Source organism: Tasmannia lanceolata, unplaced genomic scaffold (assembly GCF_043159265.1).
Source record: "Tasmannia lanceolata isolate RefF3 unplaced genomic scaffold, GAP_Taslan_0.1 ptg000005l, whole genome shotgun sequence".
Lineage (NCBI taxonomy): Eukaryota > Viridiplantae > Streptophyta > Magnoliopsida > Canellales > Winteraceae > Tasmannia > Tasmannia lanceolata.
Window position 1 is genome coordinate 3,927,604 of NW_027518682.1, and position 27,071 is coordinate 3,954,674.

The 27,071-nt window shown below is 38.8% G+C and overlaps 4 protein-coding genes across 4 annotated transcripts; 2 read left to right on the forward strand and 2 right to left on the reverse strand.

Moving 5' to 3' along the window:
* The first annotated feature begins 33 nt into the window (after positions 1-33).
* Positions 34-5,294, forward strand: LOC143877130 (non-specific phospholipase C4-like). Its single transcript, XM_077378986.1, has 4 exons — positions 34-816; positions 3,391-3,800; positions 4,496-4,666; positions 4,763-5,294. The coding sequence occupies exons 1-4, from the start codon at positions 185-187 to the stop codon at positions 5,125-5,127; spliced, it is 1,578 nt and encodes a 525-aa protein (XP_077235101.1). The 5' UTR covers positions 34-184; the 3' UTR covers positions 5,128-5,294.
* A 2,317-nt stretch (positions 5,295-7,611) lies between these two features.
* LOC143877129 (replication factor C subunit 3-like) lies at positions 7,612-15,061 on the forward strand. The gene is made up of 11 exons (XM_077378985.1): positions 7,612-8,421; positions 9,744-9,854; positions 9,938-9,970; positions 10,059-10,218; positions 10,302-10,480; positions 10,916-11,052; positions 12,797-12,892; positions 13,774-13,843; positions 13,928-14,005; positions 14,088-14,211; positions 14,308-15,061. Exons 1-11 carry the CDS (start codon positions 7,720-7,722, stop codon positions 14,385-14,387), a joined length of 1,770 nt encoding a protein of 589 aa, XP_077235100.1. The 5' UTR covers positions 7,612-7,719; the 3' UTR covers positions 14,388-15,061.
* A 2,108-nt stretch (positions 15,062-17,169) lies between these two features.
* LOC143876935 (RING/U-box superfamily protein) lies at positions 17,170-17,931 on the reverse strand. The gene has a single exon (XM_077378615.1). It carries the CDS (start codon positions 17,929-17,931, stop codon positions 17,170-17,172), a length of 762 nt encoding a protein of 253 aa, XP_077234730.1.
* Positions 17,932-18,957: 1,026 nt separating this feature from the next.
* CTF2A (FAD/NAD(P)-binding oxidoreductase family protein) lies at positions 18,958-27,010 on the reverse strand. Its single transcript, XM_077378987.1, has 6 exons — positions 26,593-27,010; positions 26,339-26,485; positions 25,526-25,591; positions 25,261-25,423; positions 23,057-23,285; positions 18,958-19,814 (listed from the first exon to the last, which is right to left on the reverse strand). Exons 1-6 carry the CDS (start codon positions 26,826-26,828, stop codon positions 19,306-19,308), a joined length of 1,350 nt encoding a protein of 449 aa, XP_077235102.1. The 5' UTR covers positions 26,829-27,010; the 3' UTR covers positions 18,958-19,305.
* Between the last annotated feature and the right edge of the window lie 61 nt (positions 27,011-27,071).

Consider the following 27,071-nt stretch of genomic DNA (forward strand, 5'->3'; position numbering starts at 1 on the left):
GAACTCTCCTTCCTCTCCCTTTTCTTTCCTTTCCTTTCCTCACACACAAGCCTTACTGAAGTCTTATCTTGAAATTAATATCCTTCTCGTCCCCGCCACGAAAGCCACCTTAAAAGATCGACCCATTGCTCCAAACCCCCTCATTAACAACCCCAAAAAGAAAAAGAGAACAAAAAAAAAAACAATGACCTCCAAATCCACCCCTCCTTACCCCATAAAAACTGTAGTTGTATTGGTTCAAGAAAACCGGTCCTTTGATCACATGCTAGGATGGATGAAATCCCTCAACCCAGAAATAAACGGTGTGACCGGGAAAGAGTTCAACCCAATGTCCACGTCAGATCTGGATTCTAACCGGGTCTATTTCAGGAACCGGTCCGAGTACGTTGTCTCGGACCCGGGTCACTCCATCCAAGCAATCTACGAACAGGTGTTCGGGGTGGAATACCCAATCAAAGGAGTGGAAGTATCAAATTCGAAGGTCCCACCAATGAACGGGTTTGCCCAGCAGGCCGAGAGTATAGAGAAGGGGATGTCTGATACGGTGATGAACGGATTCCGTCCGGAGGCCGTACCAGTTTACGAGACGTTGGTAACGGAGTTTGCGGTTTTCGACCGGTGGTTCGCGTCGGTTCCGGCTTCGACTCAGCCGAACCGGCTTTTTGTGCACTCGGCTACGTCGCATGGTGCGACGAGTAATGATACAAAGAAGCTGGTATTAGGGTTTCCACAGAAGACGATATTCGACTCTTTGGACGAGGAAGGTTACTCTTTCGGGATTTATTATCAATACCCTCCTTCGACGCTTTTCTACAGGTAAGCCAAACCTAGGGGTGCAACTTGGGTCGGGTTGAAGCCAACCCGAACCGGGAACCCTTTTTTATAGCCCGAACCAAACACAATCCGAATTTTTAAGCTTAAAAAATAAAAAATTTCATTAAAAAAAGTCAGGTTTCACTCGGGTCTGGTTGCCCAAACCCTGAACCCTAACCCGACCCAAACTCAACCCGGTTTGGGAAAACTCGACCTGACCCAACTTTTTTCAGGTTGAACCTGACCCGAGTTGCACCCCTAGCTAACCCCCATCAAAAGCAATTTCGAGCCATTTTGGGGCTCACTTTTTCAGGAGAGAGCAGCCACCTAAGATGAATAAATGAATAGGACAAAATTGGTGCTAGATGGCTTCTCCTTTCTTCCTGCAAAAGTGAGCAGAGAAATGTCTTTTTGCTAAATTATCTTGCAAATCCCCTCAAATTAACATTGTTAGAAGTGCATGAGAAGCTAGACTTGGGCCCACTAGTATAATGACAGTAATGGTTCATCCAACTGCCTATCTAACTTGGAGATGACTTATGGGGGCTTACGAAATGAATAATGTAAAGGCTGGATTCCTAGAAACTGTTGGGAAAAGTTTGGAAAGGAAAAACATTTTTAGAAGTTCCTACTTTTTTCACACTAGAGAAGATTAATTGAACCAATCCTATTCAATTTTTACCAAGAGGGACTTTCAATTTATGATAATATCTCACTAAATTAACCACAGTCTTATCATTCCCCTCTTAATTTTGGAAAGAAAAAAATTTCGAAGAAAATTTTTCATCAGAAATGTTTTTCTTGCAATCCAAACAGGGCCTCAGTATCATTTTCTAGGTGAAGAGAATTCATTTTCCCTTGTTGGTCTTTTGAGTTCGAATTAGGATTTTCCATTATCCATGCCATTGCTCATGACAATAACCATGTTAGTCGCACTTAGAGTATTTTAGTATGTTTTGGGTCGCATGACTCGGTACATAAGTCAGCTTTAGTCCTGCTTTGGATTTGCTAGGGACCAAGGGCAATGGCACATGAAAGGGAACGGGGACAATTACCCTCCTTAATTTTTTGGGGAAAAAAAAATGAGGAAGTCCAGCGTTTCAGGACTCTATTGGCCAATAGGGAAGGGGGACAATATGAAGCTATTCGGGACTCTATTGGCCATAATGTGCCTTGCTGGCTTTCCCTTCTAAAACTACAATTAATACATCGGCAAAAAAATCGTCCATCTCCTCTTGATGCTAAAACTGACAGGCTGGCATTGATTTTGAAATAAATCCTTCTCTTAAATACCATCAATAGAATCATAAATAGTAGGCATTTTCCTCACAATCCAAACCGTTGATTTGTTGCACCCTTGCCCATAAAATCATCTCCATTGGATGATCCTAACTCTTCAATCTATAGATATTTCTAAATGTAATTTTTCTACATATTAGAGGGTTAGGATCATCGTATGGAGATGATTTTTTCACCTGTGATTCCTAAATCAAAGTGTACTAATAGGACACATGCGGAGAATCGAATATTTGCACTCCATTTAATCGAAAGGTCTTGGATCCCCTAAGAGACATCTTTCAGAGAAGGAGATTATATGATGGCCGGGCATGTATGAGGGTGCAGCCAAGGCCCACATTATTTGGGTGATCCAAACCGTTCATTTGTTGGGCCCTAATGTATATAAGATATGCCCCAAAATATCTTCTCCATTGGATGATCCTAACCCTCCAATTTATGGAGGTTTAAAAATGACGGTACAATATAGAAATCTATACATAACTGAGGGTGAGGGTTCGGATGAACAATATGGAGAAATTTTTTTGGGATACACCCTATGTACATCTACGTAAGGCCCAAAAATTAATGGTTTGGATCAGCCAAACGATGCGAGGCGGCCACCATATATAATCTCGTTAGAGAGAGGGGTTTTTTTGTTGACTCAAATAAACCCCAACAAGTTGACTTGTGATAACATAGAAGTCTCGAGTAACAATATTTACTCCGTCAATGCCCGTCAAGAATAATAACTACCGACTATTTTGACCGATTTTTTTGCCGATGTATTAATCGTAGTTAGAGAAGGGCAAACGAGCAAAGCGTATTATGGTGAATAGAATCCCGAGTACAAAATAAGTTTAAAATTTTAATTTTACCATTTTTATATCCCTTCTAAAAAAATATATTTTTCTCTGCCCAAGTGAGGGTTTTCCGTTCCTTTTTAAAAAATATGCCCCCCTTTTAGGGATATAACAATGAACATATGAGGGTGTTTTTTGGAAACCATAATAGTGCTTTCTTTTGTTTGGAGAAAAAAAAAATACTATAATTTTTGCCCCCCTTGTGCAAAATTTCTGGCATCGCCCCTGCTAGGGACCCCCTCTAACAAAAGCTTTTGGCCGCCTGCTGTTGCTGGAGCAGCCACACATACTCACTTTTCAACAGATTCTGTCTTATTCATTTAATTCATCTGAGATGGCTGCTCTCTGCCGGCTGTGAAATCTCTTTATGCGATGATCCCTGTTCTACACCATCGTTTGAGGACGGTCTTTTGTAATGCTAACATTTTTACATTAACAGGAACCTTAGGAAATTAAAATACATAGGGAAATTCCATGAGTATGATTTGGAATTCAAGAGCCATTGCAAGGAGGGCAAGCTGCCAAACTATGTGGTGATCGAGCAGCGATATTTCGACATGAAGTTGTTACCCGGCAACGACGATCACCCCTCTCATGACGTCTCAGAAGGGCAGAAATTTGTGAAGGAGGTTTATGAGGCATTGAGGGCGAGTCCTCAATGGAATGAGATTCTGTTTATAATCACATACGATGAGCATGGTGGATTCTATGATCATGTTCCTACCCCGGTATCAGGAATTCCTAGTCCAGATGACATTGTGGGTCCTGAGCCTTACAACTTCAAGTTCGACCGCCTAGGCGTCCGAGTCCCAACCATCATGATTTCTCCATGGATCGATAGAGGCACAGGTGAGCAGGGTGGAAGTGGGGCTCACTTCATTCAATGATCCAAAACATGTAAATAGGTCGTGCCCAAAAATCATCTCCGTAAGATGATCCAAACCATTCGATTGTAGAGGGATGAGATCCTACGAAGATGATTTTCGGAACATTCCCTATTTACGTTGGGTCCTGTCCAACAAATGAATGGTTTGGATCTTTGAATGGAGTAGACCTGTACGTTGTATTTTTTTTTTTAAATGTATATGTAAATCCACTAAATATAAAGTGGGGCCTATATTATGATCTAAATTATTCATTTGTTGGGCCTCAATTTAAAAGCAAATGGCTGAACTAAAATATGTCATTGCGATGGGAGCTTGTACTATTAGAGGAGGGATGTTCATTACGGATTCTTATAGTATCGTTCGGGGAGTCAATAAAATTGGCAGTGCCCCAAAAATCATCTCCATAGGATGGTATAACCCACCGATCTATGGAAGGACATCAAACTATAGGAATATCTACGGATCGGAGGGTTGGGATCACCATTTGTAGATGATTTGTGAGGCACCACCTATTTATATTGGGACCCAACATATCAATGGTTTGGATCATCGAAATAGTATGGGCCTTAACAGACTCCAAATGCAAGTAATTAAAACCCAGAGTGGAACAATGAGGCAATCTAAAATCTGTCTAAGAATTGGAAGATGTAATTGCAGTGGTGCACGGGCCTTCGGGACCGTATCCTTCATCAGAGTTCGAGCATTCTTCCATTCCAGCAACTGTGAAGAAGATTTTTCAGCTAAAAGAGTTCTTGACGAAGCGTGACGCATGGGCTGGCACATTTGAGAATGTCTTGACACGCAAAAGTCCTAGAACAGATTGCCCAGGTGAACATACATCAAACCTTATTCCATTATTCTTCTTCATAATTATCTTTCCCACCACTACTAGCATAGTAACATTCTAACAATTAAGCCCCACAGTTACTTTGCAGAACCCAAAGAAATTGAGACCAGGTGAAGCAGATGAAGCTTCGAAACTAAGCGAATTTCAAGAGGAGTTGGTTCAAATGGCAGCTACTTTGAATGGGGATTGCAAGAAGGAGATTTATCCAGAGAAGATAGTAGAAAATATGACAGTTGCAGATGCTGCCAAGTACGTGCAAGAGGCCTTCAAATCATTCTTAGAAGAATGTGAGAATGATAAGGAATGTGAGAATGATAAGAAGAAAGGAAGAGCTGAATCGGAGATGGTGGAAGGAACCCCAGGGGAGAGGGCATTACCACGCAAAAAGAAAGAGTCCTTTGCTCATAAGATGTTTGCTTGCTTCGTTTGCAATAATTCTTAGAAAAGCTCTTAACACTGAATCTAATTTAATTAAAATTCTTTCAGTGAAGTGCAATGATTCTTTTCTTCTCCTAAAAGAACAAATTTAATGATTTATAGTAGGGTTATCTAGCTTTGTGTAAACTTTACATTAAATTTCTTCAAGTGAAATGTAATAGTTCTTCATTATTCGACTCAGAATTAATCGAACGCAATCGAGTTCAATAATCAGTTTTGGACTCAAAATCCAAAACAAACAGGCCTAAATCAATCATCATAATCATACTCATGTATGTTATCTAGGACCTTGGCTAATCTTCACATCTTAACGATGGTCTTTTGAGTTAGATACTCATAAATTTTTGCTTTTGATCATACTTCTATGTCACGTAGGACCATGGTTGACCATCTTGATGATACATGTATGTCTTGCAGGACCGACCATGGGGTGCAATTATAAATGTAACCCGTTACTCTTGATTTTATTTGTCACTATCGTTTGTAATATCTTGGTTATAAATGATTAATGGAAATTGGGAATGTTGGGGTTACTCTCTGTGATAAGTGATAACCAGTACATACTAGTTTCATATATTAAGGTCATGTTTCGCCACATGGAAAAAATTGTTCCGTGGAATATTTGTATGGCCAGTTGTGGGAACTAGAGGAAGAGACTTGAGAGGGTGAGATTGAAAGGAGCATGAAAATTTCCTTTAAAACAGGAAAACGAATTCTAATTAGGTAATATTTTCACCAAATTTCTAGGGATTTTATACCCCACCTCCACTTCTTGCACTCAATTATCTCCCTCTCCCTCTTTCCCACCCTTCTCACACAATTGGGACCACGAGTAGCTCTTTCCCACCCTTCTCACACAATTGGGACCACGAGTAGTCCATGGAATAATTTTTTGTGGTCGCCAAGCATGGCTCAAATGTTCACAGTTGCCAAGAAATATGAGTCCCCTTATTTTTCTTATCTGTAAGTAAATATACAGTTGGGCTCTAATAACTAATGCTCTCCATAAATTTATAGCACAGACCATGAACCAACATTGTTCCACTGCTAATAATGTGTACTCACCTATTTCTAATATGGGATTTTCTAGGGACCATAGCAGAAAGGCATTTGTGGTTGGCTGTTGCATGTGAGAGCAGCCACCTCAGATGAATTAGACAAAATCTGCTGAAAAGTGAGCTTGCGTGGCTACTCACACATGCAACAGCCAGACGCGAAATGGCTTTCTACGATGGTCCCTACCAAAGCTCTTCTAATAATTAATACAAAAAATCAGCGATATAATACATAAGAGAGTACTTTCTTAGGGAACATTATTCAAAGTACATATGTATACATTTTGTATGTAGGTACACTGGAACGTTCTTCAATCTCCTCAGTTCAATTTGTTGTGGTTATTGCAGCAACTATGGACTCTAGCATGACAAATGGCGACGACCTCAATGAGATATGCAAGCAGGATAGCAACACCTAACTCTCGTTTGACAGTGGTAGTAGGAGGTCACCAGGTTTTTCTCTAGCTAGACATACATGTGTAGAACCTAATGCACAAGAAATGTGAGTTAAAAAAGGGCAAAGAGTTAGAATTTTTTTTTTTCAATGTGTGGCACTTTGCTAGGGGTAGGAGAGGTGAATAAAACACCTATATCGTAATTAATACTTTGCTTATGTAAAATGTGGCAAACAATACTATTAATTATTAGAGCCCTAAATATAGAAAATTAAGGTTGTTGATTGGATGCCTCAACTTCAAGAACTAAAATAACCCCATGTTTCTATTCATCTAAACTTTGAAATGTGTATATGATATATGACTAGAAAGCAAACAACCCAAAATCACTAATTAATACCTATAGAGATCAAATAAACAGAAAGGTCGGGATGCTCTCAAGCCCAGGCCGTTTAAAACCCTAGAAGGGCTGTCATACAAATCAAGTGTGAAGGAGGCATGTGATTATGAACATGTACACTAACCCGTGGGGACAACAAGATCCAACCATCAAAGATTAGTACATTGACCCCACAGCATATCACAAAACAATGCTTTTATAGTAGGCACAAACTCATCTTGTCCCATATGCTTAAACAGCTGTTACCGTTGGTAAAAAGCTGTCAGCAGTCTTTAACAGCAGGTTAAAGCATAATGCGAGTATGCTACAAGTTGAGTTCCATCACGGCTATTATCAAAGCATGGTTGTGCATAAATATATGCAGAAAACTTAGGTGGCTAGTAGAGTAGTAGTGACAGTAGAGTGCTACTGCTGATGGTATTTATTAACAGATTTAACCTTGGAATAATGGTATTTTTTGTCTCCAAAGGGGAACATCATTTTGAGAAGTCCGTTTCTCAATTTAAAAATAATTTCATCTTTCAAAAGACGCGGCAAATACAGGGCATCTCCCTCCAAACATTCCTTCTCTCACCTTATTCCCTCCTCTTCTCTCGTATCCTCCGCTCTCCCTACTTTCTTCCACCACAGCCTGTACAACAACTATACAAAAAACAAACCCAACAACAACATGTCTCTCTTCCCCTCCCTCATAATCTCCACCTTTGTCTTTCATTCCCTTTGCAGACACTCTATCTGCCAACACAATGTCGAACTCCTCAAATCTCCCCACCCCACGCCCTTCCAAAACTCTAATACATCGTCCAGTCTCTGTCCCCAACATCTCAAGACCCCCATCCATCCCTTCATCCACTTCCTCCTCTTCTTCATCTTCCCTTTCTCGAAAAAAGACGAATTCTAAATCTCGAAAAAGCGTCTCCACAGACCTCACCCAACAGTCTCTCGAAGAATTCAATCGAAGAAACAATCGTGAAGCCAAGAGGAATTATGATTCCAGCCGTGACTACAATGGTCTTACTGATTCAGCCCTTCGCCTCAATAGAATCAAGGGAGGTGGGCCTAGCCCTAGCCGCGAGAGCCGTGGGACCGCGGTTACTTCCGGCTCGTTCTCGTCCGTCTTTGTAAGAATCCAGTCATGGGGTTTTTCTTGCTTCAAGGCTAAGGTTGATCCAACGAATTATTCCTCCAATTCAAAAAGCCTAGAATTTAATTCAAAGGAGAATAAGGAAGAGGTGATTGAGACTATTGAGAAGAGCGAATGCAAGCCATTGAGGGAGAGAATTGTGAGTTTTCAGACCGACGCGGGTCATGATTTGTCGTCTCTGACGTGTGCTAGGCCGATGATAATGGAGAAGGGGAAGAATTTCATTTGGGCTGATAAATATAGACCCAAGGCTCTCAAGGACTTCATTTGTAACAGGGATAAGGCCCAATTGCTACAAACTCTGGTAATGAAAAGAAAGAGTAGTTATTGTTTTGTTACCCCATATGGTGTAGGATAGTCTTGAACAGTATTGCTTCGGTAACTCATCGTTTTTGTTATCCTCCTGCATCAAATTTGTGAAACAACCATGTTATTTATTCATTTATACTTCAACAAAATTTGAAATTCTAGGCCATGTATATCCTTTCTGTTCGTGCTTACTGAGGTTTGAAAGGTTCGATATATGTATCGACCGTATCGGACCATGGGCTTATTGCCAAGATCTCAGCCTAGATATTTTTAAATTTTTATTTTTAAATAGAGGAAAATAGACCAATGTTTATCGAATATCGACTCTTATACTGGATTAACATAGGAACATGTGATCAATGTGATTTTCGTGGCATGGCCAATTCAAGAGTCGATGCAAATCTAGTTGGATTAAGCTTTTACTGAAAAATGAATTTGGTGCGAATGACTAAATTTTAAGGTAAATGCTATATCTGAATTCTCAAAAAATTGACCCAAGTTGCATCCCTACTCATATTCAATTGCACATGGCTAGAAATGGTTTTATGCATGTAGTTTTGGTGTAATTGTAGTTTTCTTTAAAAAAAAAAAATGTGAAGCATTTATAGGTTCTTTTCTTATGTAAAAATTTTGAGTATTCACCGGTTTGAAAAAAGACAGAAGGGAAATGCAACAATCTGACAAAATTTATGAACTTTTATGGGGTGAATCATAGTTACCAAAGTGGGAAACAAATTCGGGAAACGAAATGTGAAAAAGAAACGGGAAACGCATGAAAAAAATTACAGGGGAAAAAAAGAAACGTAAACAATAGAAAATCGTACGAGAAACGTCTTAGGAAATTATGTGTTTTTTCCAAAATGATTTTCGTAAGTTCCACACATGTTTCCTACACGTTTCATATGTGTTTTTTACGAGTGTTGCATACGTTTATCACGCGTTTACACATTATTTACATAAGTTTTCCATATGTTTTCCATGTCTTTCAGAAACATTTCTCCAATTTTGTATCATATTTTGGAAACGTTTCCGAAACGTGTTTCCCTCATTTTAGGTTTCCCCACAGTGAGAAAAGCGTTTTAGGGGAAATGGGTTTCCCACCCGCCCAAGGAGTTTCCGGCAACTATGGGGTGAATTATATCTTTTCTTGGTTAAATTGTTATAATTGATGATGTTTTGGGCACATTAAATACTTTTCCTTTTTTTTTTTTTGGTCATTGAATAATATTGTCATCACCGTCATATTCTTAATATTATTCCCAAGGTTGGGATGAAATTAAATGCATCTAATGCTGTTGTTTCTCATGAGGCTTTCAGGTCGCCCATGGACTTTGCAATCATTACATATTTGAAGGACTTCCAGGAGTGGGGAAGAGAACCATGGTCTGGGCTTTGCTAAAGGAAGCCTTTGGGCCCGAAAACTTGAAGGTATAAATCAATCAATTGTAAATAGACTTTCTGTTCATTATATGTGTAGCTCATATTTTATTTTTCATAATTCTCTTGCACAGACCAGAGAGGAATTAAGGCAATTTCAATTGAAGGTAATTTTTTGGGATATGATATGAGTAGTCCTTTCTATGATCGAAATTCTATTAAAATTTGGAAATTCATAACTAAATTATATTTCAGGGAGAAGTTGAGCCTCATATCAATGTAAATCTGAGAGTATCTTCTAAACATGTGGAGGCCAATTTAAGTGAAATGCATGGGTATGAGAGGCAAATCATAGTGCAGTTGATAAAGGAAACCCAAGACACTGACCGGCATTGTGATCATACTAATTGCCGAGGTATATTAAATCCTTATGTGATTAGATATATCCAAGGTGGAGTAATTATCCAAGTTATAAGATTTCCACTTGATTTTTTGCAGTGATTGTTCTCTACAGAGCAGACAAGCTTTCTACAGATGCCCAACATTATCTCCGTTGGGTTCTGGAGCGTTATAGGAGCTGTAATAAGATTATCTTTTGCTGCTCTGATGTCTTTAAGCTTCAGACCATCAGAAATCTTTGCATGCCCATTCAGCTTCAACCGCCTTCAAATAATGAGGTGATCTCTTGCAATTATAGTATCATCCAATATAATATGATTGACTTTTGGATGGGCAATGTGAGAAAAAAAATCATATATAGCTTGAACCTCCCCAATGCATAATACATGTGCACATGCATGTATCGTCATCCAATCAGAGAAGTTTTAAGTTAGATGAGGGTCTGTCAATATCAAAACAAGGAGATTAAGTATCATCTCCATTTACTATCTAATTCTATTCTCCATGCTTCCTTATCTTTCTGGTTTAAACCAGTGTAAGTCCATCTTTTCATCCAAAAAAGTTTGACAGCGTATTGTCTGGTATGTAGTCCATAACATATTCTATCAATGTTTGAAGTTGCTGATATGTGCTCTTAAAAATATATAATCGGTGGTATTGTGAATGCTTGTTCATTTCATTAATATTTAACATAATGTTGTTGTTTTTTCTAGATTGTTGAAGTCTTGCAGTATATTGCGAAGCAAGAAGGCATCGAACTGCCTCACCATCTAGCCGTTAGAATTGCAGAAAACTCTAAACAGAACCTTCGGCAGGCAATCCGGTCATTTGAAGCCTCTTGGCAGTTGAAGTAATGATATATCTCCCTGGGAATACAGTTTCTAGATTTTTCTTTAGCTTGAATCCTTTATTTCAAATGATCGCCTAAAAAAGATAAATATTTTATTTCAAACTCATAGTCAAGTAATTATAGACTTAGGAAAATATTGGTATTTTTCTCCAGTGCATTTCTTTTATTATAGTACTTTCCATTGGAATATTCATAGCTTAAGGTCTGTGTAAGGTGCTTAACGTAATTTTTAGAAAAACACTAGGACTAGTTTCGACCATATCTTTTTATTCTTTAAAAGGATCACCCTTCTCTAAATTGTGAGACTAAGATCACCCTTCTCTAAATTTATTCTTTCGACCCTTTTGTCCTTCTTCATGCTATAAAATTGTGGTTTATTTACGGGACCTTCCTGATTGCAATTACTTTCATTGCACCAAATGTGCAAGGAGTCATTAACTCAAAGGGTTTTGTTTGTTTCTGTTAGAAGGGTATTTTGGACTTTTACATGTAACCCTAGTGTGCTATAATGTTATACTGTCGAATTGGAACCACAAAGGAATTGTGAGAAACCCTGTAGAAGAACTAAGGATGCAGGGACCAATACATGTCCAGCAGGGAAGTTATTCACCTTTGAGATTATCAATGACAAACTGATCATGAATCAAATCAGCAACCTCCAACTGATAGTAGATGAGGTCTTGGCCAGGAGAATAAAGATTGATGATGAGTCATTCTACGTTGCCATCAAAATTCCCCCCTATCTTGGAAGGAGTATAAGAACCTTTTGTTGCACAATCACAATGACATAACTAATTGCATATTATTGATGGAACCATAAGGTTTTAAAGTGGATAAGAAAGAGGGAGGGAGGGGGGCCTTTACTTTTGAAAGGGAGTTTAGCCTTTCTACAGCAAGAAAGGTGCATCAACAGAAATATTGTCAGGCTACTTTGGAGGATGGATTTCTTTATCCATTGTTTCTTTCTTGTCCCTTAACTTTTATATGGGTGAATTCTTTCCTGGATATTAGAGCATCCAACACTGTTTGCATCTCTTGATTTCCAATGTAGATAAAAACCTGGCCAGCATGCGCTAGAAGTAACCCGACCACTTGCAGTTATTCTTCCAACAGTGCAAACTGTTTAATCTCATAGCCCATCTTGTTGTGCAGCATATGCAAACTTGATTGGACTGGCAGAATTTATGAACAACATAGTGCTAAATGTTACTTGAATATTCACTGGGGAACCCTAGAATGATTGTTAGTAAAGGCTACATAACCAATTTAGTCTAATTTTCTGACGTATAGTTGTTTGAGAGTTCCAACTCAATGATTTGTGGGTGAAAAACAAAAAGGTGATTAAAGACAGGCATTTACTATGAACCTGACTCTGAATTTTCTGCCAATTACTTGATCTGTTTTGTATTAAAGCCCTGCAGGATAGTATCTTACTATCGCGTTGTTATATCAATGTGAATTCAATTAAATAACTTCCAAATGCTTAAGCTCGTCTGAACTTGGTTATGATGCTACTTGTTAAAATAAATGCCTCATAAACTTCACTTCTTTTAATCTATTGGATCTTTTTATTGAGAAAAGTAAATCTGTTAGCTATCATTCAAAAAAAAAAGTAAATCTGTTCACTGGCTACTAATAGACATTATTGATGATGCTTCTAAAGTTATATAGGTTCTGAATTCCATCTTTTTGTTTTTGATATCTGTAAGAGACACTAATTTCATGTTCATAACTTGAATCACAGCTATCTATTTACAGAAGACCAGGTTATTGTAACCGGATGGGAAGAAGATATTGCCAACATAGCTAAAAGTATTATTGATGAGCAGAGCCCACAGCAGTAAGTAGTTTCTTGAGTAAAATTAGCACAAGAAACTATTCCATCTTTAAATGATATCAGCACAACCACGTTTTAATAATTGCACTATCCCATCTTTTCTTTTATTACTTAAAGAACTGTCTACAGTTCACAAAAAGCTCTTACAAACCAAATAAAAAGGAAAAGACATGCTGAGCTTGTGCAATTATTAAAGCATGGTTGTGCTGATATTACACACTAGTATTCCAGACTCACACTATGCATTTGTGTAAAATGATAGGCGCCACCCATGAAAATATGAGGTGCAAAATGGAGGGCCCCACCATATGCATGGGTTTGGCTGGAGATGGTGGTACCCATCCCATAAAAGGATGAGGTGTGAAATGGGGGCCCCTACCCTATGCATCATTTGGGTGGAGATGTTCGACCCCGCCCTAACCCGCAATTATTATCGTCAAACCTGAATTAGTGGGTTTGTAGGTAAAAGTGCATGTTACCACTAAAAACCAATATACTAGAAATGAAGATCGATTTTTTAGGGGGAAAAGTTCTCCAATAAACACTTTTCTTGGAAAAAAGCGAATGTCAATGAAAGAAGCATGATTAGTAGACATTATAGATAGATAGATAGATAGATAGATATAATTTCATGAGATTACATGCTGGTGTTCAATATTTTTATCTGTCAATGAGAAACCCTTGGGGAACTTGCATGTTTGTATGAGTTAGTCGAAGGCATTATTCCTCTTTACGAGTGAAAAACCATACCATGAATCCACTTCTGGCATAACCTTTTGGTATGGAGCTGTACTTCAACAGGCAGCATATATCTTGAGTTCGAAACTCCAGTTTTCCGTGCTAAAGGAAATAAAATCAGCATGTAATATGTATCTGTTTGACAGGCTATATTTCATTCGAGGGAAGCTTCAGAAGTTTATAGAGCATAATGTGTCTCCAGAGTTCATCTTCAGTGTAAGCCTCTCCTGCTTTGAACTTGGTGCGCTTGGCATTATTTCTTAAATTTTGTAATTTCAGGTAGCATTTTTTTTTAACCAGACTCTGGTGGGAGAACTGAAGAAGCATTTGGAAGACCATTTCGGGCCCAAAATCGATGCCTTGTACCTGGAATATAACGTGAGCCTTCAGATCTCATTTCTTCTTTACTCGCTTTTATGTAATGACATTGCAGCTCATTATTGCTTTTGCTCTTATCCAGCGCGATAATGGATTTATCTTGGATGGTGAGAACTCTGTAGTACTTTTACGCAGGCAGCAACAATTGGGTAAGAGAAATAATGACCCAATGCGAATGAATGTTCATCATTTCATGAGGATTGAAGGTAAATTGTAGAAATTTCTCATGGGCATTATTATCTCCCTTCTGTTAGATATTTGTTTCAATAGTCATAAACTAGTTTCTATCTTTTCCTTGTCAGAATTTACTGCAAAATTCATGAGCTTCTACAAGTCTTCCATCAAGAACAACTTAGGAAGGGACAATGGGTATGAAAGTTAAAGAGGGCTTACTACTTGTGATGATGCTTCACATACTTATGCACAGAAGACAAGCACATGCAGTCGTGGAAATTACTTGAGAACCATATTTTCTACTTGATTATGCTACTAGTTGTAACTTATATCGTAGGCTGGACGAGGCTTTTGGCATTCAGATTAGCCATGAAAGTTCCCTTTGTTGCTCGCATGTTTGTATTGTTCGTGGAACGAGATCTTTTCCAGTTGCAGAGAACTGAGCATTTGTAGCTCATTTGCACCAACCCCTTTGAAATGTGCAAGTATACGAATGAGGGAGTTTTGATTCTGAATGAACATGAACTGAATCTTGGAAAGGGATCTTACAGGTGCTTTATTGATTGCAGAAGCTCATGGATTTTGGATCATGGCAATTCTGATATGGGTATTCTTGCATCATTTGAAAGTTTCGAAATGTTCTTCAGGGAGGGGACGAAAAAAAATTGTGGATTTTAACATGAGAATGAACTGGCGTACTGAAACCCGTCAGTCCTCACTATCCAGTCGTTGGCCTACCTCTTGGATAGGCAGCAGCCCAAGCCTAACGAGAACACTGGTTGTATAATCTAGACTGCTTGATCAATCAAACTTTTTTAATCCCCATGGATTTTTCTTATGATTGTTTGGAATCATTGACCAGGAACATCCCTCTGTTTGGTGGGATCAATGCTTTAAAATTTGAATTTGATGCCAAAGTCAGTCAAAGGCATTATGAGTGAGTCGGCCCAGTAAATCTTTGACTATATCGGACTGAGTAGAAGAGTTAAAATGCTTAAAAAGCAAGTGATTTTCTTTACATGTCTCCATCGGTAGATAATCTTGAAGCAGGTTAGAGAGCTCAATGGAGAGTGTCATATTCGTAGGGGACACACTCAGGGGCGATGCCACATGAGAGGAAAGGGGGGCAATTGCCCCCCTTAATTTTTTGGAAAAAAAAAATATACCTTCATGTTTTAATATTTTTTTATCTTTACCCCTTTTTTAAAAAAATATGCCCCCCTTTCCAATCATCCCTAAGATAGAAAATAAGTTTAAAATTTTAATTTTAACATTTTTATCTCCTTTTTTTGCAAAATTTACTATAATTTTTGCCCCCTTGTGCAAAATTTCAGATAGAAATTTTTTCTATGTTAATTTTAAGATACATAAAAAAATTACTATAATTTTTGCCCCCCTTGTGCAAAATTTCTGGCATCGCCCCTGGACACACTAGATGATTCTAACTGTGACATTCAAGCCTATGAAGTAGACAATGAAAAGTTTAAAAGGTGAGGATAAAAACATCTATAAGCAATTGGAGGGTTATGATTTATGAATATCCTATGCTAGCAATTTTCTACATATGGCCTATCTAGGGCCACCATACCACTCTTACTCAATATTCCTGGGACTAGGGGTGTAAACGAGCCGAGCCGAGCTTGGCCAGGCTCGGCTCGGCTCGTTAAGCTCACAAGTGAGGCTCGGCTCGGTCAGGCTCGCGAGCCTTACCGAGCTAAAGTTATATTATGTTCACACCCCTCATCTTCCCTGGACAGCCCTACTAGTGTAATTTGACTACTTTTTTTACACTATGGGGGGTGGTCCTAGTAACAAATGGGGTTCCAAAAATGAACTGACATATTTTGCCCCCCCTTTTCACTCCATGGACAACCCTTTTAATGTATATATTAATATATAATATATATATTTAAATATATTAAATTCTTAACGAGCCGAGCCTGGCCTAACTCGGGCTCGGCTCGTTAAGGATTCGAGCCGAGCTCGAGCGAGCTTCCGAGCCCGAGCCAAAATTGACACCCTTACCTGGGACGCCATACATAATAACTTAACTATTGTCCTACGGATGGGAATGAGGAATGTTCCAAGTTCACTTCATGGTTCTTTGTTTTTTGAAAAGTAAATTAGAGGGGTGCAACACGTGGACATCCCAAGGAGGTCAAGTTCCATGTTTGGCAACCATAAAATAAGGGAAATGATTTGCGCTCCACTTGTCTGTCGTGTAGTATTTAAAGGGATGTTAGAGGATATTACGGTTCTCAAAAGGCTCTTAAATCCCTTTAATTGCTACACTGTGTTTATCAAAACATTGGAGTGCTGAAATCATTTCCCTAAAATAAATATTATATGAAATATCTGTAGGGCCGGTTGTCAGAGACGGGCAGGAGAGAGAGAGAGAGAGACTTGAGACAGCAGGTGTGAGGGGAGGACTGGAACCTAAAAACAAGAAAGAAAACCTGACTTAAAATAGCTTATTTTTTCAGTGTTCTATAGGAATTTCTCGTGCTTTCACCACTCTTGCACTTTCAAGTCCAGACTCCTTCAGTCCTTCTCCCTTCTTCTCCGCCCATCTCTCACAGTTGGGCTCACAAATATTCCATAAATTAATTTTTCATGGTTGCTGAAGATGCAACTAGTGAAAAATTATGTACAGGCAATGGTTCACATTGAAATCCTAATAATTCAACAATTATTTTATCCGGGTTTATTCATGATTCACCTTCTAAATCATCCAAATTCTATTCCTTGCCGCCTCCAACTTGCATTCCTCATTTGAAAAATAAATAAATAAAAATACGTGAATTTTTCCATATAGTTTCCAATATAATGTACTATTGTTGATTTCAAATACGACAAACTGATGTGGGTGCGAATACGTAATTCAGGGCTAGCAATAATACAAGCCACCTTTACGGAAAATTAAGTAACAGTTCAAAAAGGAATAAAAAACAAAAAACAAAGGAAAAACGTATTTACACCGTGGCCGCATTTCACCGGACAATATTCTCCGGCCGTGAATAATTCGTAAACGTGACGCAACTCAAATTCCGTTCCAAAACGCTCTCCGTCACTCTCAATGTAAACCGATCATCCTCTCTGCTCCGTACCACCGAAAGCCCCGTCGAATGAAACCTCGCCAACCTCTCTCCATCCGCCACGTGTCTCTCTCCACCCTCTACCAACTCAGTACCAACTCCACCTCCCCCTTCCTCCTCAAAATAAATCCTATGACTCTCTTCCTCTACATTACCCCCTTGGCCACTTTCCGGCACCGGAAAATTGAGCTCCGTCAACTTCCCGCCGGAATCCAGTTCCCGCCGGCATACGGGACAATTCGTATGTGACCCGAGCCAGAGGTCGATGCATTCGGGGTGGAACACGTGGCTGCAGACCGTGAGGACACGTAAGACATCATCATCACAGAATTCCGAGAGGCAGACCGCGCATTCGAGATCGGATTTACCTTGCCGGAGATCTTTCACGGAGGAATAAAGGAAGGTCGGGAAGGAGGAGATGATAGACGGGTGAAGACCGCGGGGTCCGTCGCTGGACGGTGAGGTCCCGCCTGTGGCTCGGAGCCAGCTGGCATTGGAAACGTATTCCAGGACGAATCTACAGATATAGACGATTAAGAATCCGAGGAGGAAGAAGGATAGGAGGATTACTGTGAGGACTAGAGGGAGGGAGTGTCGGATTCCGGGGGAGGGGTTGTAGGATTCCGGGGAATGATGGTGGACAGAATCCGTCGACATGGCCGGAATCGAGAGGAGGAACTGTTGCGGGAGATTGGTGATTCCGGCATTGGGTTGAGCATGGGGGAATGAAGAAGAGGGAGAATGTGAGGATGGGAAACGTGGGATGAGTACCAACGTGAACTAAAATTGGGTTCCGCATGGTGCGGGTCCACGCTGACGTGCTTTGTGGTGGGGACCGCTGTCCTTGACCGAGTTTTCTTGTGTTTGTTTGTGAGATTTGGACAGGACGGTTGAGGGTATTTTGGCCAATGATTTTTTGCTCAGGAACACGTGAAACTTATTCAATGAGAAACTTTTCAGTGTTTTTAGTTTTCAATGAAGTAAAAACTTACCGGTGAGAAAACATATCACAGGCATCCAAACGGCAGCGACTGCACCAAAACTGTTCCCATTCATTGATCAAAGTAGGGTTAAAATTCGTGTCAGATTTTTCAGAACCCTCTACCTTACCCGAAAAACTATTTAAGATCGGTTTGGGGTTCGGGTTTTTTGTATGAAAACCCGAGATTCATAAACCCGGCATAGTTTCTTAGATGAAGTCTGGTCAAGTCAAGCTCATTTTATCATGAGAATGCATAATATGAATAATGTGCCATTAAGCGATAGTGCAGACAAGGTTCAACTAATAATTACAGGTTTAGAAATGGTACTACTGCAGAGAGATCTAATGCAACTACTGGTTTTCACTTTTGGAATTCGAAAGAATGAAGGAAACTGAAGAGAAGGAGAAGTTGGGCGGTGATCAGATGTCAGGTGCATTGGATAAGAGTGGAGTGTTAGGATTTTATCATTTAACTGAGAAATGGGGTAATTTTCTTGATGTTATGAAACCCCAGTCGGTTCGAGTCCAATCACATTTTGTTAACCAGTAACGTTCATCAAATTATAATTATAAGTGAAGAGTTAATTTTATCTTTTATGTTTTAACGAAGAAATGAGGAAAATTTTTTATGCTACGAGCTCCAGTCTGGTTAGGTTCAATTTTGGATTTTGGATTTTATTAACCAGTGATGATCATCGAAGTCAAACAACACAAGTTTAATTTTTCAAGAAAATATAAGTTATCATCCGAACTTAAAAAAATTTCAGTCCTTTTAGTTTCAAGGAATTCCAAAACATACCCAAAAAAAAGTTTGTGCGCCCATCAAAACATGACATTGCAAAAAATAATTTTCTTACTGAGTCATCACATATAATCATACCACATCTATACGAAATACAGTTGAATTCAAAAGGGAGGAACTGACCAGCTTTTGATTATGTAACATTTGGGCTGCAAATCTTCCCTTTAAACCGTCATGTTTGCGAAGAGTTTCGACAATCTTCTCCATCAGCATTTCCATTTTCCCGCAGACTAAGAATTCCTGGTGTCTATGTCAGCAACTCACAATCGAAATTTGTATGCTCCAACAAAGGACCCAGATTTACTAGCTTAGGGATGACAAAATTGTTCCTAATTGCACACCCCACCGGATTCTCCCACTGCAAAAGTGAACCCACAAGGTTTGCACGAATTGTTAATGTGAAGATCCGTGTCCATCTCTCCCTACCATATTCTTGCAGCGCTTCATCCACACATTCCTGGTCGCTCTTGAGTGCATCTGCAAGCTTTCTGGCCAGAACTATGGCATCTTCCAATGCACAACAAGCACCTTGGCCGAGATTCGGTGTCATGGGATGCCAGGCATCGCCAACGAGAACCACCCCACTTGATGATGCTGATGGGCTCACGACCGGCCATAGCCACCGGTCCACCAGTGGTGTTTTAATGATAGTATCATCTGGAGTCGTCTCTATCACATCTAGCAGCTCTGAAGGCCAGCTTCTTAGTAGTTCCCGAGCTTCCTTCTTCAATAGCAATGGATCACTGATCTTTGGGCCTGCCATATCAAAAGTTAAGTTAGATGCCACAGCGCAGAATAACTCACTCTCACCTAGTCAAGCAACTGAACAAATTTGAAGTTTTCTGCAAACTCCGGATGTGTACTGTTACCAATGATAGCTTTATAGCATAAGTTTCCAAGAATTTAAACAATGATTGATCCCGTGAGGCACTTTCTTAAGAAAGGCTTTTAATTTAGAAGGATTTTGAGTGGGGTCACTACTAGAACTCTCCATTCTTGGTGTGTTGTGGGTCTACCAAAATGTGCAGCTGATGCTAGAGGACAGATCTTGAAAAATTCATCTTGCTTGAATGTCTTCATGTTGGGATTGAGGTATTGTGAACAAAGAAGACCAAGTAAAGAGGAAAAACTATCTATTTCGCTATTCTTAAGATTTCGCCTAAGAGATAGACTCACACCCTTAGGACCTCAATCTCCTAACACCTCTTAGTTCTCCATATTTATTCTGGATATCAAGCTTTTTTTTAAATTTACCTTCAGCCTAGATGTCATCTCAAACCCCCCAAAAATTCATTCTTAGATTTCTTACTTTCTACACATCCTGCTCGAGAAATATTATAGTATCGTCTGCGAAATGGAGGAGAGTAATAGGCCGAACAATTCTGGTAGGTTTCAAACCTTTGATGAAGCCCTTTTCTTTCGCTTTAGAAATAAGGAGATTGAGAACTTCTGCCACCATAATAAATAGATAGCGGAGAGGGGATCAATCTGTCTTAAGCCTCTTGAACTGCCAAAGAAACCAGCCGGGGTTCTATTAATGCATTAGCCAAGATAGAGAATGTTGGTGTAGATATGTAGGCCTTTATCTATCTCCTTCATTTTTCGAAAAATCTCATCTTTTCCAGGATGAAATTGACTAAGTTTCAATCCACATGGTCATACGCTTTCTCCATATCGATCTTGCATAAGATCCCTTGTCCACCTTTCCTTTTTCTTTTATCAATTACTTCATTTGCAATGAGTATTCCATTTAAAATTTGTCTGCTTTTTACAGATGCTCCATAAAACTACGAAATAATTTTCTCCATCACTTCATTCACTCTTCTTGTTTAAGACCTTGACCAAGATTTTGCTCCCTCCATGTACTGGGCTGATGGGCCCGAGGTCTTTCAGCTAAATTGCCGCTTCTTTCTTTGGAATGAGAGTAACAAATGCGGCATTCATCTCCTTACCTAACTTGACTCTTCTGTGGAATTTGGAAATCAAGGCCATTACATCGTCTTTGATCACCTTCCAATACTAGTAAAAAACCATTGGGAATCTGTCTAGACATGGGTCTTTATCTTTTTTATGCGAAAGACACTGTGTGATATCATCTTCCTTGAATTCCATTCCCAACAAGTTGCTTTGACCTTGCATGATTTTCTTAAAATCTAGCCGTCTAAGTTTAGGTCTCCAACCATATTCCTTCAAATATAACTTTGAGAAGTATTGGGCAATTAGATTCTTGACGAGGTCTTTCTCTTCAATCAATTTCTCTTCTCCCGATATACTAAGCAGTAGATTGCATTGATTCTTCTGCTTGCATTTGTCATCCTATGAAAAAATTTAGAATTCTTATCCCGTTCTTTTAGCCACATTGTCTGTGACTTTTGATGCCAACTTATTTCCTCTCTTATAAGAATTTCCTAGTATTCTACCTTTAGTGATTTTCTTACCTCATCTCCTTCCTCTGCCAAACTGATTTCCTCTTCCTTTCCATCCAACGATTCAATTCTTTGCAAGAATTCCTTCTTTTCTGATCTTGTTTTCACCTTCATATGCTTTCTCCCATTCCTTGGTCTTTATTTTTAATGTCTTCCCTCTCTTCATAGAATTTCCTTTTAATGCCTTCCCTCTCTTCGTAAAATTTCCTTGTATTCCAACTTTAGTGATTTTCTTACCTCATCTCCTTCCTCTGCCAAACAGATTTCCTGTTCCTTTCTATGCAACGATTCGATTCTTTGCAAGAATTCAAAGAATCTCTCTTTTCTGATCTTGTTTTCATCTTCATATGTTTTCTCCCATTCCTTGATCATTATTTTTAACTCCTGCAATTATCTTCATAGAATGAATCCTTTCTAGCCATTCACTTTATTTCTTTCCACCATTGTTTTATTTTCTAATCAAGACCAGAAATCTCGCAAAGAGCCAAATCAAATTTGAAAGGTCTCGGCTCACCATCAGTCATTCATATCTAATATATAGTCCAACGGTCGGGTGTTGTGCAGTGAAAAGCTCTTGTGCTAATGCGAGGAAAGCCATCTTCCTGCTCCTTGGAAATAAAAACTCTATCAAGTCCGAATTGGATAAGATTTGTTTAATTATTCGGCCAAGTAAATTTGAACCCCTCCAAAGGCAAATCTTCAAGTTCACTCTTTTGAATGAATTCCGATAGTTTCTCCATACTCATTGTGGTTCTCCTCGTGGAACTCTTCCCATAGGGGAATTTAATAGTGTTGAAGTCGCCACCAACAATCCATGGGCCCCTCCACCAATCATGAATTTCTTTAAGTTCTGCCCAAAATGGATTAAGTATTTGAGCCCTTGAATGCCCATAAACTGCTGATAATTTCAATTTGAAATTGCTTCACCTAATCGTTTATATTACAACTATCTACCGAAAATTACTCTCAGATAACATATTTTTATATCCACTTCTCTGAAAATTATAGTATTAGTATGATTTACAAAGTAACTACATAACCCCAAGAGCTTAAACTGAAATCAATGAGAGAAAATTGTAAAATAGTATTCTCATGGTATAAATACATTTTGTCAAATTTCAAAAAAAAAAATTGCGAAATAGTATTAATCAAGTCCACCGTTTCATTGGGGCAAATAAATAATCCTAGTAACTAGTAGTGGTAAATTCTGCTTAACTGGTTTTAATAATTCTCAAGTCATAGCAATACGAGCAAATCAACGGATAAGAGTGAACAAATAAGAAACAAATGAACAATGCAGATCAGTAACTTTTTTTTTATTAAAAAGTTACTACTCTGGGCAATACCATATGTCCCCGGATACAGTTCTATTTCGGCAGTATGTAATAACTGAAGCCACTGTGTGAAAATTAGAAAGGAAACTATGCCCCAGAATTCACTTATAAGTATAACTGCAAATAATCTAATGTTCACTTTCAAACTTATTGCTACCTTAACATCAAGATGATAAGCATTGATTTTGATGTTAATTATTCTAAAAAATAAGGTTCTTAATTGAGTTCCTAGATAGACCTGGAGATGGGCTGTTGAAGCAGATGAACCAATAAACTTTTGCAGGAGAAATTGGAACAAGACCAGCACGCAAGCCCCTTCCATAGATGTAACTCACTTTTGGTTCAAATGGCTGACCATTCGGGTAGAATGCAAGCCCACGGAAAGCACAGTGCCCAACATAACGGGGCTCAGAGAATCCCATCCATTTTGCCACTAGTGAGCGGATACCGTCACAGCCAATTACAATCTGTTGGCAGGTTTTGAGTTGAAAACAATAAGATTCAACACAAACTGGATAATCACATAACTTTGTCGGTGTGCTTATTACTCAGATAATTGAATTAAGCCATTATAGGAAGAAAATTGGCACAAGAAAATTGGCACTACAAATTTGTTTTTGCACTCTTCTGATTTATGTTAACAAGCGAATGATGATGAAGAAAATAACAAAATCTACATTAGTGAGGTTCAAACATTTGGCCTTGACTAAGAAATGTGCAATAACCTACTTCTATATAAGCCAACGTCCATGGTTGAAACTTATGTGTCATGACTAGTAATGATCATCCTCAAAGAGATAAATACCTCTTGCATGCTCTGTATTGAAGTGGATAGAATGGATTGGTTAGAAGTGAAGCTTTACATGTTACATGCCGATTTCCTTGAAGTATGTTACATTCTGAGTTCCTTGAAGTTTCATTGTGTCTCTTGAAATCCCGAATACTATATTGCATCAGTACGGATATGAGTATCAGAATCCAACAGAGGTATCTAGTATCAGATTAGGCAAACCTCAAAAAGAAATGTGTGTGGATTGCAAAAATATTTTAATCAATTCTTAAATTTTAATTTTTTACATAATAATATGGTAATAATATGTGATATATTAAAAAATTTAATAGGTTAAGTAAATATAATGTTTTGTTTCCATATAAAAAACTTATTATTAGGATGGATAAAACTCAAAACACGCCGAAATTGTAAATTTGTGGTAGTAGTATACAGAAAAATAGATAATAAAAGTGATCGAGAAGTGTCGCAACGAATTCTGAAGTAAGGGAAGCTGACACGTTTCCGACACAGGCACCTCAACCAGGCAGAAGAATCCGTGTAACATGACCTGAATGTCTAACCATTTTAGTTTTCTTAACAACTACAACACCATGGGCATATAAGAAGCATGAAGATGGGCACGTGTATATGGAATGCATAGAAAATACATGTGTATACCATTTTATCAATGAAAGGAAAGATAAAAGGAAAGAGGACAAAAGATTACAAACAATAAAGCTAAATTAACAAGCTATAGCACAGCGCATATTGACAAACTGTTCATTGCCCACCCACAATAGATCACAATGTCTATGATTCCCAGTGCTCTTTTTTTCAAACTTCCAGTGATCCAGAAGAGAAAAGAATGTTCATCACGCGTAGAAGATGTGACCCCAAGCTTTTTTAAACACAACATCCTGTTAATGACCAAAAGTATAGAAAAGAACCCAAGGAATGAGAGCACAGAAGTGCTCCAACATACTGCAGTACGCAACCCCAACAACAGATAGAGCCAGTCACTGACAAACATAAATTCAAGGCACCTCGGAGAAAGCCAAATACTATAACAAAGTGATGGCTTAAGGAATTATCTGAACTACATTTGTTTGAAAAAAAAATTTGAAAGGTAACGATAATTTTATTCCAAAGTAAAAGCCCACAAGGAGTGCAAGAAGAAACAGAGGGCCGTAGTGCCCAGTTACAAAGTTAACACGCCATCTGGCCTGAGTATAAGCAGCAAATGGTTCATGACTTATAAGCAAGGCTCATAAGTTTGAAATTTGAACTCATGGTTCATGACTTATAAGCAGCAAATGGACCGCATCATGCTATACAGAGAAGAGCTCAAGACTAAACCTGAGTTAACAACATTGTGGACTTAATCTCTATATGAAGATTGTTAGACTATGTCCTTGGGCATCCAGATTGAAATCATTTCCTACAAGAAGTGCATAAAAAATATCATACCTTAACAGACTAACACCACACAAAATCAATGTACATTTAATAATCAAATGAGGCATGAGTCATTAGTTACGTCAAATTTTCAAAAAAATGTAGAATATGAAGCAAACCATTCTTCTTGCCATGAGAAAGTGCTTTTAAAATCACATTTATGAGCTCCATTACAATTTTTTTGCTAGTTGCCATGAATGCTGAGTAGAGGCTACCTTAGCACGCAATCGTGTGCCGTCTTCAAGCGCTAGTAAACTTTCACCTGTCTCAGTTCTCCTGATACTTGCCAGCCTTGATGAAAAATGGATTGTATTCACTGGCAACTGATTAGCAAGAGTCTCCAAAAGCAGTCTCCTTTCAACAGCACGAACTTCTTGACTGCCCCATAAGATGAGTATGTAAATTTGCAAGTTTAAGTTATGAAAAGGAACAGAAATGTCAGAAAGTGCGCAAAAACAGTTGAAAGTCATTAATTGTTACCCGGGCGATTCATCCTCGAACATGAATGAGCGCAGCTTCCTCCCATCTTTTGATTTTATAACCATCCTGCACAAAGCTGAAACCATCAAGAAGTAGAGAAATAGGTGAATATTCGTGACTAAGGTGTTGAACTATAAATGATTAAATAACACAAACTCTAACAGCTTAAGCTTTTGGAGTAACCAGTTGTTTCACATGATATTAGAGCCATTGTCTCACAGCAGGCCTGGGTTTAAAACCCAACAACTCCTTGATATTGAAAATTGGAATATTGAAGTATAAATGATTACATAACACAAACTTCAACAGCTTAAGGCCCCCAACCAAAAAAAAAAGTGACCGTCTGTGAACATCATTTTCATCAGGGAAGACAGCATTTATCGTAATTCGAACTTTGTGATTGCCAAAAACCCATTTCAGTTATCATCAGCAATTCCATTTCCATGAAATACACAAGCTAAGCACAACCAATCCCAAAGCAAGTGCGTACATTTTCCTTAACAAAATTCTCTTCCAATCTGCCAAACAGATTCAAATCCAAAAAGGGCGGTCGAACTTTGTTATGTGCCTAGATAGGTCCCACTTAGAGTAGAATAAATAAATTAGTTTAAAGGGTTATCTAGATTAGGTTTTAGAGAAAGTGGTCAAGTGTGTTTTCTGTAAATAACAACATGTAAGTATTCCTTTTAAAATCAAAGTAGAAATTGATCCTAAAAATTGTAATTTTGCACACAAACGAGGACTGACTCTTCCCTGGAAGTGGGTCAAGAGGCTGAATTTTTTTAGAAGAACTGATTCGGGTTTGTAACTTACCCTTGAATTTCAAGAAATTGGTTCCGGAGATCATTAGCCACTCCCATGGCATCCAACGCGCGCCAACCGTTCTTGAAAAGGGTCAAGGAGGTCCCACCGGTCCGAAGCGAGTCCGCTTGCTCCAGCACCAATGACCCAACACCGAGCCTAAAGGGGCAACCATTTAAATTCCCACATAATCAAAAGTACATGATAATTGAATAAGAAGAAGAAGAGAAATTGGGTTTTTATTTAGGGTTTTGGGGTTTTGGGACCTGTGAAGGGAAAGTGCCGTTGCTAGACCTGCGATTCCTGCTCCAATGACCACCACTTCCTCCTTTCTAATGTTTCCTTCGGTTTCGATGGCTGATAGAGAAATGGGTTTTCTTCTTGTGTGGAATCGAAAGGTAACTCTCTTCTGCTGGAATCGTCTCTTGGGAAGAAGATATTGGGAAGAAGGGGGAATTGAGAGAGGCGATTGAAGGAGGAGGATCGATGAATTTCGCGCCATGGATTTTCTGCCCGTGAAATCGGAATCGGGATCGGATTGGATAAAAGGGGTGTGTATGTATGGTCCATAGTGCTGTAGATGCCATGAAAACAAGTGGTGTAGAAGCAGCGATGATTCACAACACAAACACAAACACAAACACAAAAGAAGGAGCTTCTTATTTTCAACATCATTTTCAGTTCCGGTCTCCATACAAAGGTTGCCTTCTTTTTAACCATTTTTCATTCTCATGATTCTTATTCT

What these genes read in the sequence shown, in the direction of transcription:
- LOC143877130 (XM_077378986.1), top strand. Translation starts at nt 185, where the DNA reads ATGACCTCCAAATCCACCCCTCCTTACCCCATAAAAACTGTAGTTGTA. An exon ending in ATGGATCGATAGAGGCACAG is followed by an intron (nt 3,801 to 4,495) that starts GTGAGCAGGGTG and finishes ATGTAATTGCAG; the next exon opens with TGGTGCACGGGCCTTCGGGA. An exon ending in TCCTAGAACAGATTGCCCAG is followed by an intron (nt 4,667 to 4,762) that starts GTGAACATACAT and finishes TAAGCCCCACAG; the next exon opens with TTACTTTGCAGAACCCAAAG.
- LOC143877129 (XM_077378985.1), top strand. Translation starts at nt 7,720, where the DNA reads ATGTCGAACTCCTCAAATCTCCCCACCCCACGCCCTTCCAAAACTCTA. An exon ending in CCCAATTGCTACAAACTCTG is followed by an intron (nt 8,422 to 9,743) that starts GTAATGAAAAGA and finishes TGAGGCTTTCAG; the next exon opens with GTCGCCCATGGACTTTGCAA. An exon ending in TCATTTCATGAGGATTGAAG is followed by an intron (nt 14,212 to 14,307) that starts GTAAATTGTAGA and finishes TTTCCTTGTCAG; the next exon opens with AATTTACTGCAAAATTCATG.
- LOC143876935 (XM_077378615.1), bottom strand. Translation starts at nt 17,931, where the DNA reads ATGTCGACGGATTCTGTCCACCATCATTCCCCGGAATCCTACAACCCC.
- CTF2A (XM_077378987.1), bottom strand. Translation starts at nt 26,828, where the DNA reads ATGGCGCGAAATTCATCGATCCTCCTCCTTCAATCGCCTCTCTCAATT. An exon ending in CAATTTCTTGAAATTCAAGG is followed by an intron (nt 25,592 to 26,338) that starts GTAAGTTACAAA and finishes AGCTTTGTGCAG; the next exon opens with GATGGTTATAAAATCAAAAG. An exon ending in GCACACGATTGCGTGCTAAG is followed by an intron (nt 23,286 to 25,260) that starts GTAGCCTCTACT and finishes ACCTGCCAACAG; the next exon opens with ATTGTAATTGGCTGTGACGG.